This window comes from Protopterus annectens, chromosome 13.part0 (genome assembly GCF_019279795.1).
Source record: "Protopterus annectens isolate FY-2018-M chromosome 13.part0, PAN1.0, whole genome shotgun sequence".
NCBI lineage: Eukaryota > Metazoa > Chordata > Ceratodontiformes > Protopteridae > Protopterus > Protopterus annectens.
This window is the reverse complement of record NC_056747.1, coordinates 223549640-223563730: the sequence shown is the minus strand read 5'-3', so window position 1 is coordinate 223563730 and position 14091 is coordinate 223549640. Positions and strand designations below refer to the sequence as shown.

The following is a 14091-nucleotide window of genomic DNA, read 5'->3' as shown; positions in this document are numbered from 1 at the left end:
AAAAAAGCGACTGCTTTCCTGATTAAGTATCCTGCTGTTTTTATATATTTGTTTTACCTTCTACTGCTTACCTAGAGCAAGCTTTAACTGTTTTCATAGTTATTTACTGCATTTTTTATTATCTGCACTTAAAAGTACATTTTAGTCGAAATTAGTGTAATTCAAGTCGAAAAGTGTTTGTTTGCTGTTTAATTTAATTGTTTGGCTGCCCACTAAAGTGTGCTAGCCTGTACTACTGACTTACTGCCTTTTCTGCATTTAGCGCGGAGTTGCCACTAGAGAACCATCGGGCAGCGCCGGTTAAACTATTTCTGGCTCCGTAAAGTCTGCTCTTCATTTTTCCCTTAGAACTGCTCTACTTGTAATCTAAACAGTCTATTCTCTATCTGTAAAGCTCAGCACTTGTTCCTAAAGCATTTTTTAGTCAGGTAAAGCACTTCTATATTATACAAAGTACTTCACTAGCTTAAAACCCCCTTGAGTACCCACTTCCCTATAGGTCCTTTCTGACTCAGTTACACAGCAAACTTTTTCATTTCTTCTAGCATGTCAAAGGGTCAGTTGCTAGCGTCCTTTCCTGCTCAGCTAGTGAATCTGGGAATATTGAGGCAATGTTACAATTGCCTCATGTACACAGACAACCCTCTCCTCCTCCCACAAAACACAAATACATGCGAGAGATGCAACTATATAGCCAAACTGGAGGCTGAGCTCTCTCAACTCAGGACTGGCAAAACCAGACAGGAGGAGAAGGTAACCACACACACCATAAACCCAGTCTCACATAGAACTATCACAACTACAAATCAAACACAAACACACACAGACATACTCGGAGGCACTGATCAAAAATCTACCAAAACAGCAGAGGCCTCCAAAGCAGACACCCAAACAACTGCCACCTCATGACATAACACAAGCAACACATAGATCACAAAGTCAGTGTGCAAAGCAGTCACAGCCCTTAAGGCCAAATACAATGCCAGACACACTTGTCATAGGTGACTCCATAGTCAGACACACTGACGTCCCACTCACCAGACTGAACAAGGAGAGGGTCACAGTAAGCTGCCTGTTGGGCGCTAGAATCCGCCACATAACACAAGCACTCAGGTCACTCCACAGCAAGTACAAGTATGACTCGGTCATTGTCCATGCCGGTGTGAATGGCCTGTGACAAGATGTCCAGAGAAAGTAACAATTGTGTACACTTACCATAAATGTAGATGTTAGAGTATATTCACTGTTGCAGTCATTACATTTGGGTTATCTGACTGCAAGTAGCCCTCAGCTGGCCTGAATATTTAAGTCAGGGGTCCGGGGTCGGATGCAGTCTCTTCTTCCATGACGTCAGGTCGTCAGGGGTATAAAACAGCCGACGCCATTACATCAGCCTTTCTTGCCCCAGATGTCAGGTGCCCCCATAATGGAAAACAATTACATGTTAGATTACACTTACAACAAAAAACAAATACACCAGAAAGCTGAAATACACTAAACAAACAGAAAAGTATAGCCAAGAAAAGTCGGGGGGGCTGGAGGGAGGGTAACCAGGACTGCAACAGTGAATACACTCTAACATCTACATTTATGGTAAGTGTACACAACTGTACTATGTTCTTCGTGTTTCACTGTTGCAGTCATTACATTTGGGTCGATTCCCAAAGCTAAGGAAGGGAGGAGGCAGTTACAGAGCATTAGGACCAGCTATTAAGCCCTGCAAAACTGCAGTGGCAAAACAAGCTCTGGATTTAGAAAACATAGGCATATGGTAATGCTTGGAGAAGGTATGAACAGATCTCCAGGTAGCAGCTTCTAGGATGTCCCCGATAGGGACACCTCTGAGAAAGGCTAGAGAGGTAGACGCAGCCCTGGTGGAATGTGATCTTATCCCCTGTAGGGTAGGTTTTTCCATGGTGCTTTTAGCAGACATGAATGCAATGGCCTATCCGCTTAGAAGTGGTTTGCTTTGAAATGGCCTTTCCCTCTGCCCCTGCAGCAAAGCCATCTAGCAGCTGTTCAGATTTTCTGAAAGGCTTAGTCCTGTACAAATAAAATCTAAGCTGTCTGTGCACGTACAAAGAGTGCAGTATTTGTTCTCGTTTGTTTTGTGGATTTGGAAAAAAAGTAGGCAAATGAATGGACTGATTAAGGGCCACACTAGACAACACCTTGGGCATAAAGGAAAGATTGGTCCTGGGGGGCACCCTGTTTGCATGGAAGATGATGAAGGGCTCCACTGCCATGAGGGCCTGTAATTCAGACCCTCTTCTTGCTGAAGTGAAGGCTAGAAGGAAGGCTGTTTTCCAAGAGAGGAATTTCAATTCTGCAGTTGCAGCTGGCTCAAAAGGAGGTACAGTGAGCTTTTCCAATACAAAGTTAAGGTCTCAGGCTAGAGTAGGGGCTCTCCTGAGTGGTCTTAAAATTTTGGACCCTCTGAGGAATTGCTTTAGCAGTGGGTGACAGAAGAGGGGTGGGTTCAGTACTACAATGTGCTGAAAAGGCAGAGGCATGAATTTTAATTGATGAGAAGGAAAGGCCCTTGTGGAGCATCTCTGTTAAGTACTGAAGAATATGCGGTAAGCTGGACACCGTTGTGCCCATCCAGAGTCTGGCTCCAGGAACAGTATCTTTTCCACTTTTCAACATAGGATTTTCTAGTACTAGGCCTCCTTGCCTCCATAATGACATCTAGCATCTGCATACTGAGGGATGTTATTAGAGAGCTCAAGGAATTAGCCAGGCTGCAAGATTCTGGGTTTGAAGCTGAGGGTGCAGAATCTGGCCCTCCTGCTGGGACAGCAAGGAAGGGGTCTGAGGCAGGTGCCATGATTCCAGCAGTGACATACTGCGCAAGAGGGGGTACCAGTGCTGGCATGGCCAGTCTGGTGCAATCAGTATTGTCCTGGGTTTGTCTTTTTTGATCTTTAGCAGAACTTGAGAGGCAGAGGGGGAAAGGCATAAACTGAGAAGCTTTCCCAGGTGAAGGACAGGGTATCCACTTTCCAAGCTTGACTGTGAGAAGTCCTTGTGCAGAATTTGTCCAATTGGTAGTTCTGAGGGGAGGCAAACAGCTCTATCTCTGGATTCCCTCATTTGTTTCTCAAAAGGTTGAATATCTTTGGTTCCAGTTTCCACTCGTGTGGGTCCATGAGATTTTTGCTTAGGTTGTCTGCCAGTGAATTTAGCTTGCCTGGCAGGAACTGAGCTTGAGGGTGCACTTGGTAGCTCAAGGTTGTGTTCCACAGAGCCATGGCTAGTCTGCAGAGAGGGCACGAATGGGTTCCCCCCTGCTTGTTTATGTACCACATACCAGTGGTGTTGTATGTCTTTACCAATAATTGTCCTGGAAGAATGTGGTCCTTGAAGGCCGTCGGGGAATTTTGTACAGCTAACATTTCTTTTTGACTGATATGCAGGTGCATCTGACTCTGGTTTCATTTGCCCTGAATGCACTGCCCTGCCAAGAGAGCCCCCATGCACAGTCTGATGTGTCTGTTCGGGTTTGGGCGGCAAGAGGTAGAATGAATGGGAACCCCTTGTTGTGGTAGTAGGCCTCTGCCCACCAAAGGAACTCTGTCTTTATATAAGGAATGATAGGAATCAGTGATTCCAGGTCCTGTGAATGTTGACACCATAGACTTTTTAGATACCACATTAGTTTCCTCATATGCAGTCTTGCATATGGAATTAGTAGAATGCAAGAGGCCATGCACCCCAGGGCTTGCAGGATTGTCCTTGCAGATAGCTGGGTCTTTGTGGCCAGTAGTTTGAAGTAGTCTGTCAAACTTATTTCTCTAGCGTGAGGTAAGCCATCTGGGAAGTTGCGTTCAACCTTGCTCCCAGGAATACAATTTGTTTGCAGTTGCTCCCAGGAATACAATTTGTTGGCAGGATACTAAATGAGATCTCTTTTCATTTATGGTGTACCCCAGTGAGATTAGAAGTTTCTTTACAAATGCCAGATGTTTAATAGCATGTCCTGGCTTTCTGCCTGAATTAGACAATCATCCAGGTATGGGTATATCTGAATATTTCTTTGCCTGCAAAATGCAATGACTGGAGCTAGACACTTTGTGAATTACCTTGGGCGCAGTAGATAAGCCAAAGGGAAGTGTAGACATCTGACAGTGCATGGAGCCTGCTCTGAAGTGTAGGCATTTCCTGCAAGATTCCCTTATTGGGATGTGCAGGTAAGCTTCCTTTAAGTCTAAGGTTGCCAACCAGGCATCTTTGCCTAGCATTGGAAGCAGCTGTTGAAGTATTAGCATTTTGAATTTTGGGATTACCAAAAAGGTGTTCAGAATGGAAAAGCCCAGGATAGGACGCCAGAAGATGTCTTTTCGGGGTACCAAGAAAAGTCTTCAGTAAAAACCTTGTCCCCTTTCTTCTGCTGGGACAGGTTGAATAGCCCTGATACTTAGAAGGGAGAGAACCTGCTGTTGAGTCTCTGGCCAATGATTTGGGGGTAGGTCTGGCCAACCGTTTGGGGTTGGTATTGTGTGGAAGTGGAATCTGTATCCATAGAAAACTATATTTAAAACCCATTTGCCCTGGGTAATGGATTCCCAGTTTTTTGCATGCAGGGCGATCTTTCCCCCTAAGGGAGCAGGCAGTTGAGCAGGGATTGGAAGTGTCATTGTGACCTTTTTCCATAGGGGGGTGTCTTACTACTTCCAGCTTTGGAAGTGGAGGCCCCCCACTGCTTAGGCCTGTGAGTACCTTGAGACTGTAGCTTAGGTGGTCTGCTGTTCCTGGGTTTTGACTGAGAAGGCCTGGAAGAGACAGGAAAGGACAAGTTCTTTGAAGACCAATGCTTACTAAATCTAGGAGGCTGTACTTGCAGGAAATATTTAATAGCTTGCACAGATTTAGCTTTTTCCTCCATCTTTTTAAGGACAACTTCTGCTTAGTTGCCAAACAGGCGGTCTTGGGTTAAGGGAGCATCCAGTAATTTAGCTTTAACATGATCTGTCAGATTTTGCTCCTTAAGCCAAGCATGTCTTCTAAGTACAGACCCAGTGACAGCAGCGCTGCAAGATGCTTCTAAAGAGTCAAAACCACATTGCAAAGTATGTTTTCCAACCTGTTCAGCAGAAGGCATTAAATCCTGTAATTCTTTATTTTCAGCACAGTCAGGAATCAACATCATTTTCTGTTTAAGTAGCCCCATAATATGCTGTTGATACGTTAACATTTGAAACTGGCAGTTTTCAAGGCCCTAATGGCGAAAGTAGCAGAAGTGTATACCTTCTCATCCCATCAGTCCAAGGCCCTGGAATCTCTGTCAGAGGGGGTAGGGTTTTTGGCAGCAGTAGACTTAATGCCCTTAGGTCCTTGGGAAATGGTCTCTGGGTCCACAGTAGGATTCCTGAAGAGGAACATGTGAGAATCAGGTACTCTAATACCGGTCAGGCTTCCTGGGAGCTGGAGTTAAAGTGTCTGGGGCCAGGCTAGATTCCAAGAAGGCATTATCTACAATGTCCAGGACAGGATGGATAGCTAAAGGCCTGTGTTGAGGGAAGAGTAAGAATTCCCCTAAGCCTCTTTTTGGAGTCAAAGCAATCCTGGCTTTCCCAATGGAAATGCTCCCTAAGAGTGTGCAAGGTTTCACCAAAAGAAAAATCTTATGGAGGGGAAGCAGAAGGAATGGAATCCTCTACATCAGAATCCTCATAGGTAGATAAGGGCAAATCCTGGTACTGAGAAGAAACAGAAATTTCAGAATCCTGATCAGAAGAATCAGAAGGAAAATCAGTTCTGGGTCTCAGAGGAAGAAGGCTGGCTTCCCCTAATTAAAGTAATAAGGTCTTCAGCCATTCGTATTTGTTTTTTAGGCATATGCGCCTGACCATGCTGTTTGGACGTCTGTTTTCTAGGCGTGGGTCGAGTTTTAGGCCTTGAAGAAGATGGCGTCTGTTTGAAATGCAAGTCAGTAGACCTGAATACACCCTCAGAAGCCAGTGCCTGCACAGCGGCGCCAGACCCATCCAAGGTAGAGACATCCGCAGGTTCCATAGTCAAAGAAGCATCTTGTGGCATACTGGACTCCGAATGGGTCTCAGTAGAGGCCTGTGAATCTGAAATAGCGGGTATCAGGGGCTGCAAAAGAGCCTCACTGAGTACTGGTGAACTGGCGACTGGCTTAGGAGAAGCGTAGTCTGCAGCTTTGGACCTATGCGGTCTGGCTCTGTCTTTATATTTACGTTTTTTTTGGAATGTCGGTAGTCAGGTGGCTTAGCGAAGCCATTTCTGGATAGTTAAACAAAGTACCAAAATAATTTGCTGGAAAAAGAAACAGACTAGTAGTCCATGGGTTGAATAAGGCACAAAACCGACAGCGAGGGATGTCGTGGTCTGGGCCTAAGCAAGGAATGCAGTACGAATGAAAATCTTTGAGGTATTTGCTTTCCACAGGTAATACAACAGTTAATTTTTACTGGCATCGGTTAAGAGCGAGAAAAAGGATCCCCAATGGGGTACTTAGCTTTTTTGAAGACTTCGGTTCTGAAACTCGAAAACGAAAATTTCAGGAGTCGGCCAACCGGCACTTGCAAACTGCTTCTGCTTTGGGCACCGCACACAGCCAGAAAGACCGATGTAATAGCGTCGGCTGCATATTTTATACCCCTGACGACCTGACATCAAGGAAGAAGAGACAGCAGCCAAAGCATGACCCAAGACTTTGATATTCAGGCCGGCTGAGGGCTACCTGCAGGCAGAAAACCCAAATGCAATGACTGCAACAGTGAAACACGAAGAACATCGTAAGATACAAGGTCGCACACAGGGGAAGGTAACAATTTATACAAACACCACTGTACAAAAATAACTAATGAGGAGTAGAGCTAGTCCAGCACCCTCAGCATTACTAGTTATTCCACAAATTTATCAATTTAGTCATCAACAAAAAGACACAAATTAGGGCATGTAAATGCAAACTGATGAGGACAAGTCAAGAAACACTGTATTAGATGCATGTGGCATTAAAGACTCAATGATCTATAAATACAAGCAAACTCCCTGATCAAGAAAATTTTCATTGCAATTATGACACCCAGCAGAAAAACAGCAAAGGACAGCTTTCTTAGCAGTTCAGACTTTTTTCAGCTGCAATAAGTTTAGAATGAAAACTTTAAATTAATCATGTATACCTGAAGATAATATTTTCCAGATCAAAGGGATATTCAATGATACCAGTTGTGGGGACTCTAACCCGCAACACATCCTGCTGTGTAGGAACGTATCCAGAAGAAGCTATACGATCCACATCACTAAGATAGCTGTAAAACAGAAAAACAAGTTAATACACCCAACCAAGTCAAGGAAGTCAACACTTACCCAAAATGGTACAGGCAACTACAGTCATAAGAGACTCTTATAAACAAAACCACTGTCTTTTCTGTCTGTTATGCTTAGAATATAATTCCCCTCACAGCAATACACCTAACAATGTACTCATCTACTAAGCTTGCAATCTTTATGGTCTACAATTGAGACTCCTCCTAGTCTTCTATCTTGCCACTCCATGTCTGATTTTACTGTTAAGAAAAATGAAGTACTATCCCACCAGCACATAAATCCTAGTCTGTAGAAGTGTGAAGGCACTTGGAATGTTAGTAATCATTTAATTATAAAAAACAGCTCTTGTTTTATCCCAGACCCATGTTAAAAATATACCCCTTTAGTTACAGCTAGTTACTTACGAGTTCTATATCATAGACACTGTACATGAAAATCCTTATAAAAACAAACTTAGTACTCAGACAAGCAATGTTTACTTGCTTAGGAAAAATTCAGTCATCTACTACACTTATCATCACACATTGTCACACACAGTAATTCCATGTTGTTGTTGTTTGTCTTGCAGCTTTTCCCGGTTAGGGGTCGGCACAGCAGAACTTCTGTCCGCTAATGATTGGTAGTAGGTTTTTACGGTGCAGAGTTGCCAGCTCGACGCCCAACCTTCAACGAAGGCACGCCCATTCACGCATGTCTTTTGGAACGCCACTCGACCGCGGGGAGGACATGCAGACTCCACACACAGAAGGCACTCCTCGCACACCAGCCAGGAATCGAACGGGAGAATCTCTTGCTGTGAGGCAACAATGCTACCGCTGCACCACCGCGGCCTACACACAGTAATTCCACACAAAAGCTTAATACAACACTCTACATATCAAATTAAGCTTGTGCTGCTAAAGAAACACGAACATTTCAGAAATACTATCTTGGTTCACCCAAGAAGACAAGAAATGCACATTAAAGGAAAACATAGGAGTGAAAACAAAAGCCAAGTTCATGGAACAGAGAGCTAAAACACTCCCATGACCCAAATTCAATAAGCAGCCCAAGTGCCAGAGGAGCTAGTGAAACAGGTAGAGGAGTGATGAAGCTATCCAGGGAGTGTGGCATACGTCCGAGAACATTAGCCCATTAGCCTAAAAAGGAATCTCCAGTGAAGATAAGGGACCTGATGGGACACAACAGCTAAAAAGGAGGCAGACCTTCTGTGACAGACTGCATCACTAGCCGAAGCAAATTAACTGGCTACTTGTTTAGCAACTGCAGTAGGATGCATGTGGTGGAAATATTACAACACAAGGAAAAAGCACTCTGCAGGCTGCCTGGATAACCACCACAGCACAGCAGAATTTGCTGACCCACTGTTAACAGTGAGTGGCTACTGCTACAGCTGTGGATATGATGTCAGGAAAGCATTAAATGCAAAAGTCTAGTAAAGACAAACAAAAAAAGCAAAAACTTATTTACTTAAGACCTACTAGAAGAAAGAAGTTAAGTACCCATCATAACGTTCCATCTGTGTTGTCCATTTTCATTCTTCCTCAACCTGTGGGACTCTGATCTGACTCTGATACTTTCCAAAGTTTAAGGCTCTGAAGCTCGAGCTCCTCTCCTACCCATAATGCCTCATTCCCCCAGACTACCTCAGATAAAGTTTGCTGCTAACATATTGCAGACTATATACGAAAGTATAAATATAATTAGGCAACTACTAGAAGAGAGACACAACAAGGTTCAGGAGCTCAAACAGGAACTTTACTTCCTATAAGCATATCCATAAGGTCTTTCACAGCCCATGGGCAGGGGGAAGGAGGGTGGGAAGGCTGATTAAGAATGAAAATGGACAACACAGATGGAACGTTATGGTGAGTTTATAACCTCATCTGATGTTGCCCTTTTCATTTGTTCCTCAACCTACTGGACAAAGTCCCCAGCTATAATAACCTTGGGTGGCCCTCATGGAAGGATATTCCAGAGCACTGCAGAACCAAGGGCAGCTCTGCTTCTGGAGGTAATACCTACTTTACAGTGTGAAATAAAGGTCTGAGTTTGACAACAAAGCTGCTGCACAAACATCCTCAATCGAGACTCAAGTCAAAACCCACTGTACTAGATCCAGGTCACCATCCCAAGCTTTTTGTTCTAGTGTGGGCAAAGATATACCCCTTAGATGCATACACAAAAGAAATGCAATTTCTTAACCATTTGGCTAACGAGGTCTTAGAAACTGGTTTTCCTTTTCTGATACTGGTAAAGGATACAAACAACTGATCAGACTTTCTGAATGAATTTGTCCTGTCCAGATAAAAAAGCAGCTGTCTATGAACATCTAATAAATGAAGGATATACTCTCCCTGGTTTTGAAAATTGGGAAAGAAAACTGGTAAGTTGATGGACTAGTTAATACTGCTCACTGTAACTCTGGGTAAAAAGGAAGGGTTGGTACGTAAAGTATCTCTGTCTTTATGGAAAGTCAAATAAAGAGGTTTGGAAGAAAGGACTTGAAATGCAGAAACCCTTCTTGCAGAAGTGATGGCCGCCAAACAGTTTTCCATGAAAGGAATTTCAAATCTACTTTGACTGAAGGTTCAAAAAGGAGGATGGACTAGTGCCTGAAGAATCATAATCAGATCCCAAGGAGGGGTGGGATCCTTGACAGGAGGACAAAGCAAGAAAAACCTCTAAGAAAGGCTTTGCACAATTTTGAAGAAGCTAAGGATGAAAAATTTTCTCTGATGTGAAAATTTAAAATGGCAGCCATTTGTACTTTTTACAGTGGGTTAATTTGCCCCATTTTGTAAGATATCAGCAAGGAAGTCTAGGATCGCTGGAATAGTATGGATAATCTTTTTCATTTGGTCTTATAAATTTTCCTAGTGGATGATTTGCGGGATAAAATCAAAATCTTTTGGATGGTGGAAGAATGCCTGGAGTGTCTCGCCACCATCAGAATTGGAGAAATCATGCGGTTAATTTTAAGCCTGGGAGATCTGGGTGAATCTGCCCTGATGGAACAGTAGACCTGGAACCGGTTACAATGTACACAGAGGGCAGATGACACGAGACCACAGGAAGGTGAACCAGACTTGAGGCCAGAAAGTGCAATGAGGATTACTCTGCTCTTCAACCTGTGTGCTTTCTGAAGAAACTTGGGAATTAGGGGTAAAGGAAGGAATGGGCAAAGCAGACCAGGAGGCCAAGCATGAACTACAGCAGCTCTTGGGGACTGTCCGTGAGGAGGGATCGGGGCAAATAACCTGCATTTGTTATTGTGAGAGGATGCAAAGAGATTGCAGCAGGGTTGACTCCATTTGTGAAAGACAGGTTAGCCACGGACTGCTTTAGCTATTATTCGTGAGGCAAAAAGCAAGACTCTGCTCAGCCTGTCCACTAGAATGTTGCACTCCCATGGAATGTGCATTGCAATTCGAAAGCAGTCGATAGAATCGCCCATTGCCACACATTCATTTTTTCTTGACACAGGGGGGTAAGACCTGCTTCCTCCTTGCTTGCCGATGTACCACACAACTGACAAATGTCCGTTTGTATTGCAATAGCCCATAGAGGAAGAAAGCTGTGCAGGGTTTTCAACGCTAGAAGGACCGCTCTCATCTCTAGGACATCAACATGCAGATTAGTCTCCTGTGACGTCCACATGCCTTGGATCATCCATCCCAGGAAATGCCCCCAATCCTATCTGGGAGCCATCCTTGGTCAAAGTGGCATGATGGGGGTCCTTATTTGATACCTGAGGAATGAAGCCACCACAGAAGCGAGTCTTTGCACACTCTTGACAGTTTGAATGGATAGCCTAGATTATGTTGGTGCAAAGACCACTAGACTGCTAATGTCCATTGCAGAATTGTCATGTGTAGTCTTTCTTTAGGCAACACAGTAATCGTGGCAGCCACAGAACCCAATACTCCAAGTACTAATTTTGATGGAGAATTCGGTATTGACAATCTGTCCGATATGCAGTCTTAGAGAGGAAATTCTGTCTGGAGGGATGAAGGCCAGGGTTTTTGAACTGTCCAGATGCACTCCTATGATGTCTATTATTTGGATAGGGTTCAAATGCGATTTGTGTGTGTTGTTGGTTAGGTCTACGGTAGGGGCTAGTTGTACCAAATAGTACCTGGCTTGGGTGAGTAGATGCCTGGTTGGAGAGGTGAGGAGCCAATCGTCCAGGTAAGGAAACACATGGAATCCCTGCAGTCTCAAATGAGCTGTGACTACAGTTATGCATTTGAACACCCGGGGAGCTATAGCGAGAAGAAAAGAGATGACTCTGAATTGGTAATGACAGGCTCCCAGCCTAAAGCGGAGATGCTTTCTGAGCATCTTTTTTACTTTGATGTGATCGTACGCATCCTTCAAATCTATCAAGCACATAGGAGTTGGCCATTTGCAGTGGAGGTAGAATGGACAGGACTGTGACCATCCTGAATTCTGAGCTTTTTTTACTAACTTGTTCAGAGATGTCAAGTCCAATATTGGTCTCAGATCTCCTGTCTTTTTCGGTACTAAAGAAACTCTAGTAAATCCCTGATCTGATCAGACCTGGGGGGACCTTCTGGAGAACTCCTGTCTAGCAGCTCTGCAATCTTCAAAGCTGCTGATTCACTCTGATTGGGTAAAACACTGGGGAAGGCTCTGTTTGGTTTGGGGATGTTTTAAAAAGGGAATGGAATAGCCTCTGGATATGATACACCCACAGACTGTCTCCGATGGCTAACCTGGGTTAGCCTCTGGGTGCTAGGATAACCCCCCCCCCCAATGACTACCTCCAGAGAGGGACAGTCAGGCAACTTTTCAGGAGCACAGAGTCTGTTAGAGAACAAAATTGACACCCTTGATTTTGCTGACCCCCCCCCCCCCAAGACAGAATCGACTATTATTGTTGTTTTCCCCCTCTGCCCCTGGGGGAGAAGTCTCCCTAGGATTCCTGAAAAGGACCTTGAGACTTCTTGAACCACAATTTGTTTTACCACCAGGCTGATTCCCGGAGAAATATCATCAAAGGGTAGAAAACCAGATTCAAATGGCAGACAAGATCTTTCCATCTTTCTCACTACGGGAGAGTCTCTCTCTAACAATAGGTCCAAACAATGATGATCCATGAGAAGGTGCATTGACGAATGATGCCTTAAAAGGTTCCACAAAGTCACACAGCCACATCAAAGCATGATGCCCAATGGCAATGCTTAAAGTGGAGGCCCTTGAGGTGCCATCTGCAGCATGGGAAATTAATATGGACACATTGGAAATTGATTGGAGAGTTGCCATTCTGACAGAAAAGGCCTTCCGTTCCTCATCAGGTATGGACTCTGGGGCAGAGCTAGAGAGTTCTTTGATAAAATCCCTCTGTAACGTAGTAAAATGAGAAAGACAGTTTAGTGCTAGTACGGTGAAAGTGGCTGAAGCATAAACTCTCTTGCCAAATCTATTCATGGCCCTAGACTCTCTGTCCTAAGTCAGCTCCTTTTTGATGGCTGCCGGAACAACCATGGCATCTACCAGGATTCCCTTTGGTCAAAAGTGATCAATTTGTTGGGGCACTAAAAATCCTAACTGCACGTTTGGGGATAGGTTCTACAGTGTACGGCTACTTTGCATCACATGGGGGGGGGGGCACCAAAGATGTAGACTGGCCAGACACGAAAGTCTTAACAGTTTCCTCAGGGGTAGGGTTTTGGTTAGACCAACTACCTGTCTAGTGCAGGATTTCTAAGATGTCTTCAAAGGAAACATCTTCAGGTGGAGATGTCTGGGACCTTTCCCCTTCTTAAAAATTGATATTTTCCCTGATGGATTCCTACAGAAAATCCAGGTGCCTCCTCTTGCACCTTCTCTTCGGGGGTGTGTGCCTTGGGGGTATGCTCTGGGGAGGTATCGGAAAAGGCCTGGGATTCCAAGAGTGGAATAGCTTGGACACTTTGCTGGGCCGGATGTCCCAGAGGTGGCAGACGTGGGATCTCAGACAGTATCCAAGGAGGTAAGAGGAGGATCTGAAAGTACTGGAGCTGAGGATTTCCTTGGTAAAGAGAGAACCTTCTCCACCACCATGAAGGCAGATAGGCCCAGAGATTATGAAGTTCTCCTCAGAGCCGTTAAGCTGTTGAGGCAGAACGCACCAGAGCCTCACTGGCCATCCGCTCTGAACGGGGAGTCACAGCAGAGCTGTCAAACGCACATGCTCCAAGGGGAAGTCACAGAGCACAGCAAGTCAGGGAAGCTGTCTGAGTCAGAGAGATAATCACTACAGGCTCCTACACCTCGACTCTCTGGGCCTTCGGACCAGAGGATTCCTAAGCAGGAGGTTGGACAGTGGAAGAAGCAACAGGCTTGAAAGGAGAAAGTTTACTCACTGACCTGGTGGGTTATGGAGCTGGTAAAGCCCCCATCTGTATCTCTGTCTGAAGAAACAGAAGTCTATCCACCTCAGAACCAGAAAGGCGATGGGAAGACCTGACAGAATATATGGAAGGTGATATAGAGGATCTTGTAGAAGATCTATCGCAAAAGGGAAATCCCGAGATAGTAGGAGTCTGCCCAGAGAAAGGAAGAGTAACTTGGATCCAAGGAGATGAGTTGACAGACTTACTCAGGTCCGAGGATATTGGATCCAATGCTCTGGCAGCCATTCTGGGACAGCAAACTGAAAAAACGCCAACTGGATAAATCACAAAAAAGGAGTAGATGGTAGAATGTGCTCCAACAAGAACTTTAATAAATAAAATGATTAGCGCTTTCGTTAAGTAAAATACAAAACTTCATCAGATCAAC

The 14091-nt window shown here is 44.5% G+C and overlaps 1 protein-coding gene across 1 annotated transcript in view; it reads right to left on the bottom strand.

Moving 5' to 3' along the window:
• The window catches only part of LOC122787178 (guanine nucleotide-binding protein subunit alpha-11), a 490815-nt gene that overhangs the window by 270124 nt on the left and 206600 nt on the right, over positions 1-14091 (bottom strand). The window contains exon 4 of the mRNA XM_044053758.1: positions 7155-7283. Within this exon, the coding sequence (XP_043909693.1) occupies positions 7155-7283 (129 nt within the window). The remainder of the gene's footprint in view (positions 1-7154; positions 7284-14091) is intronic.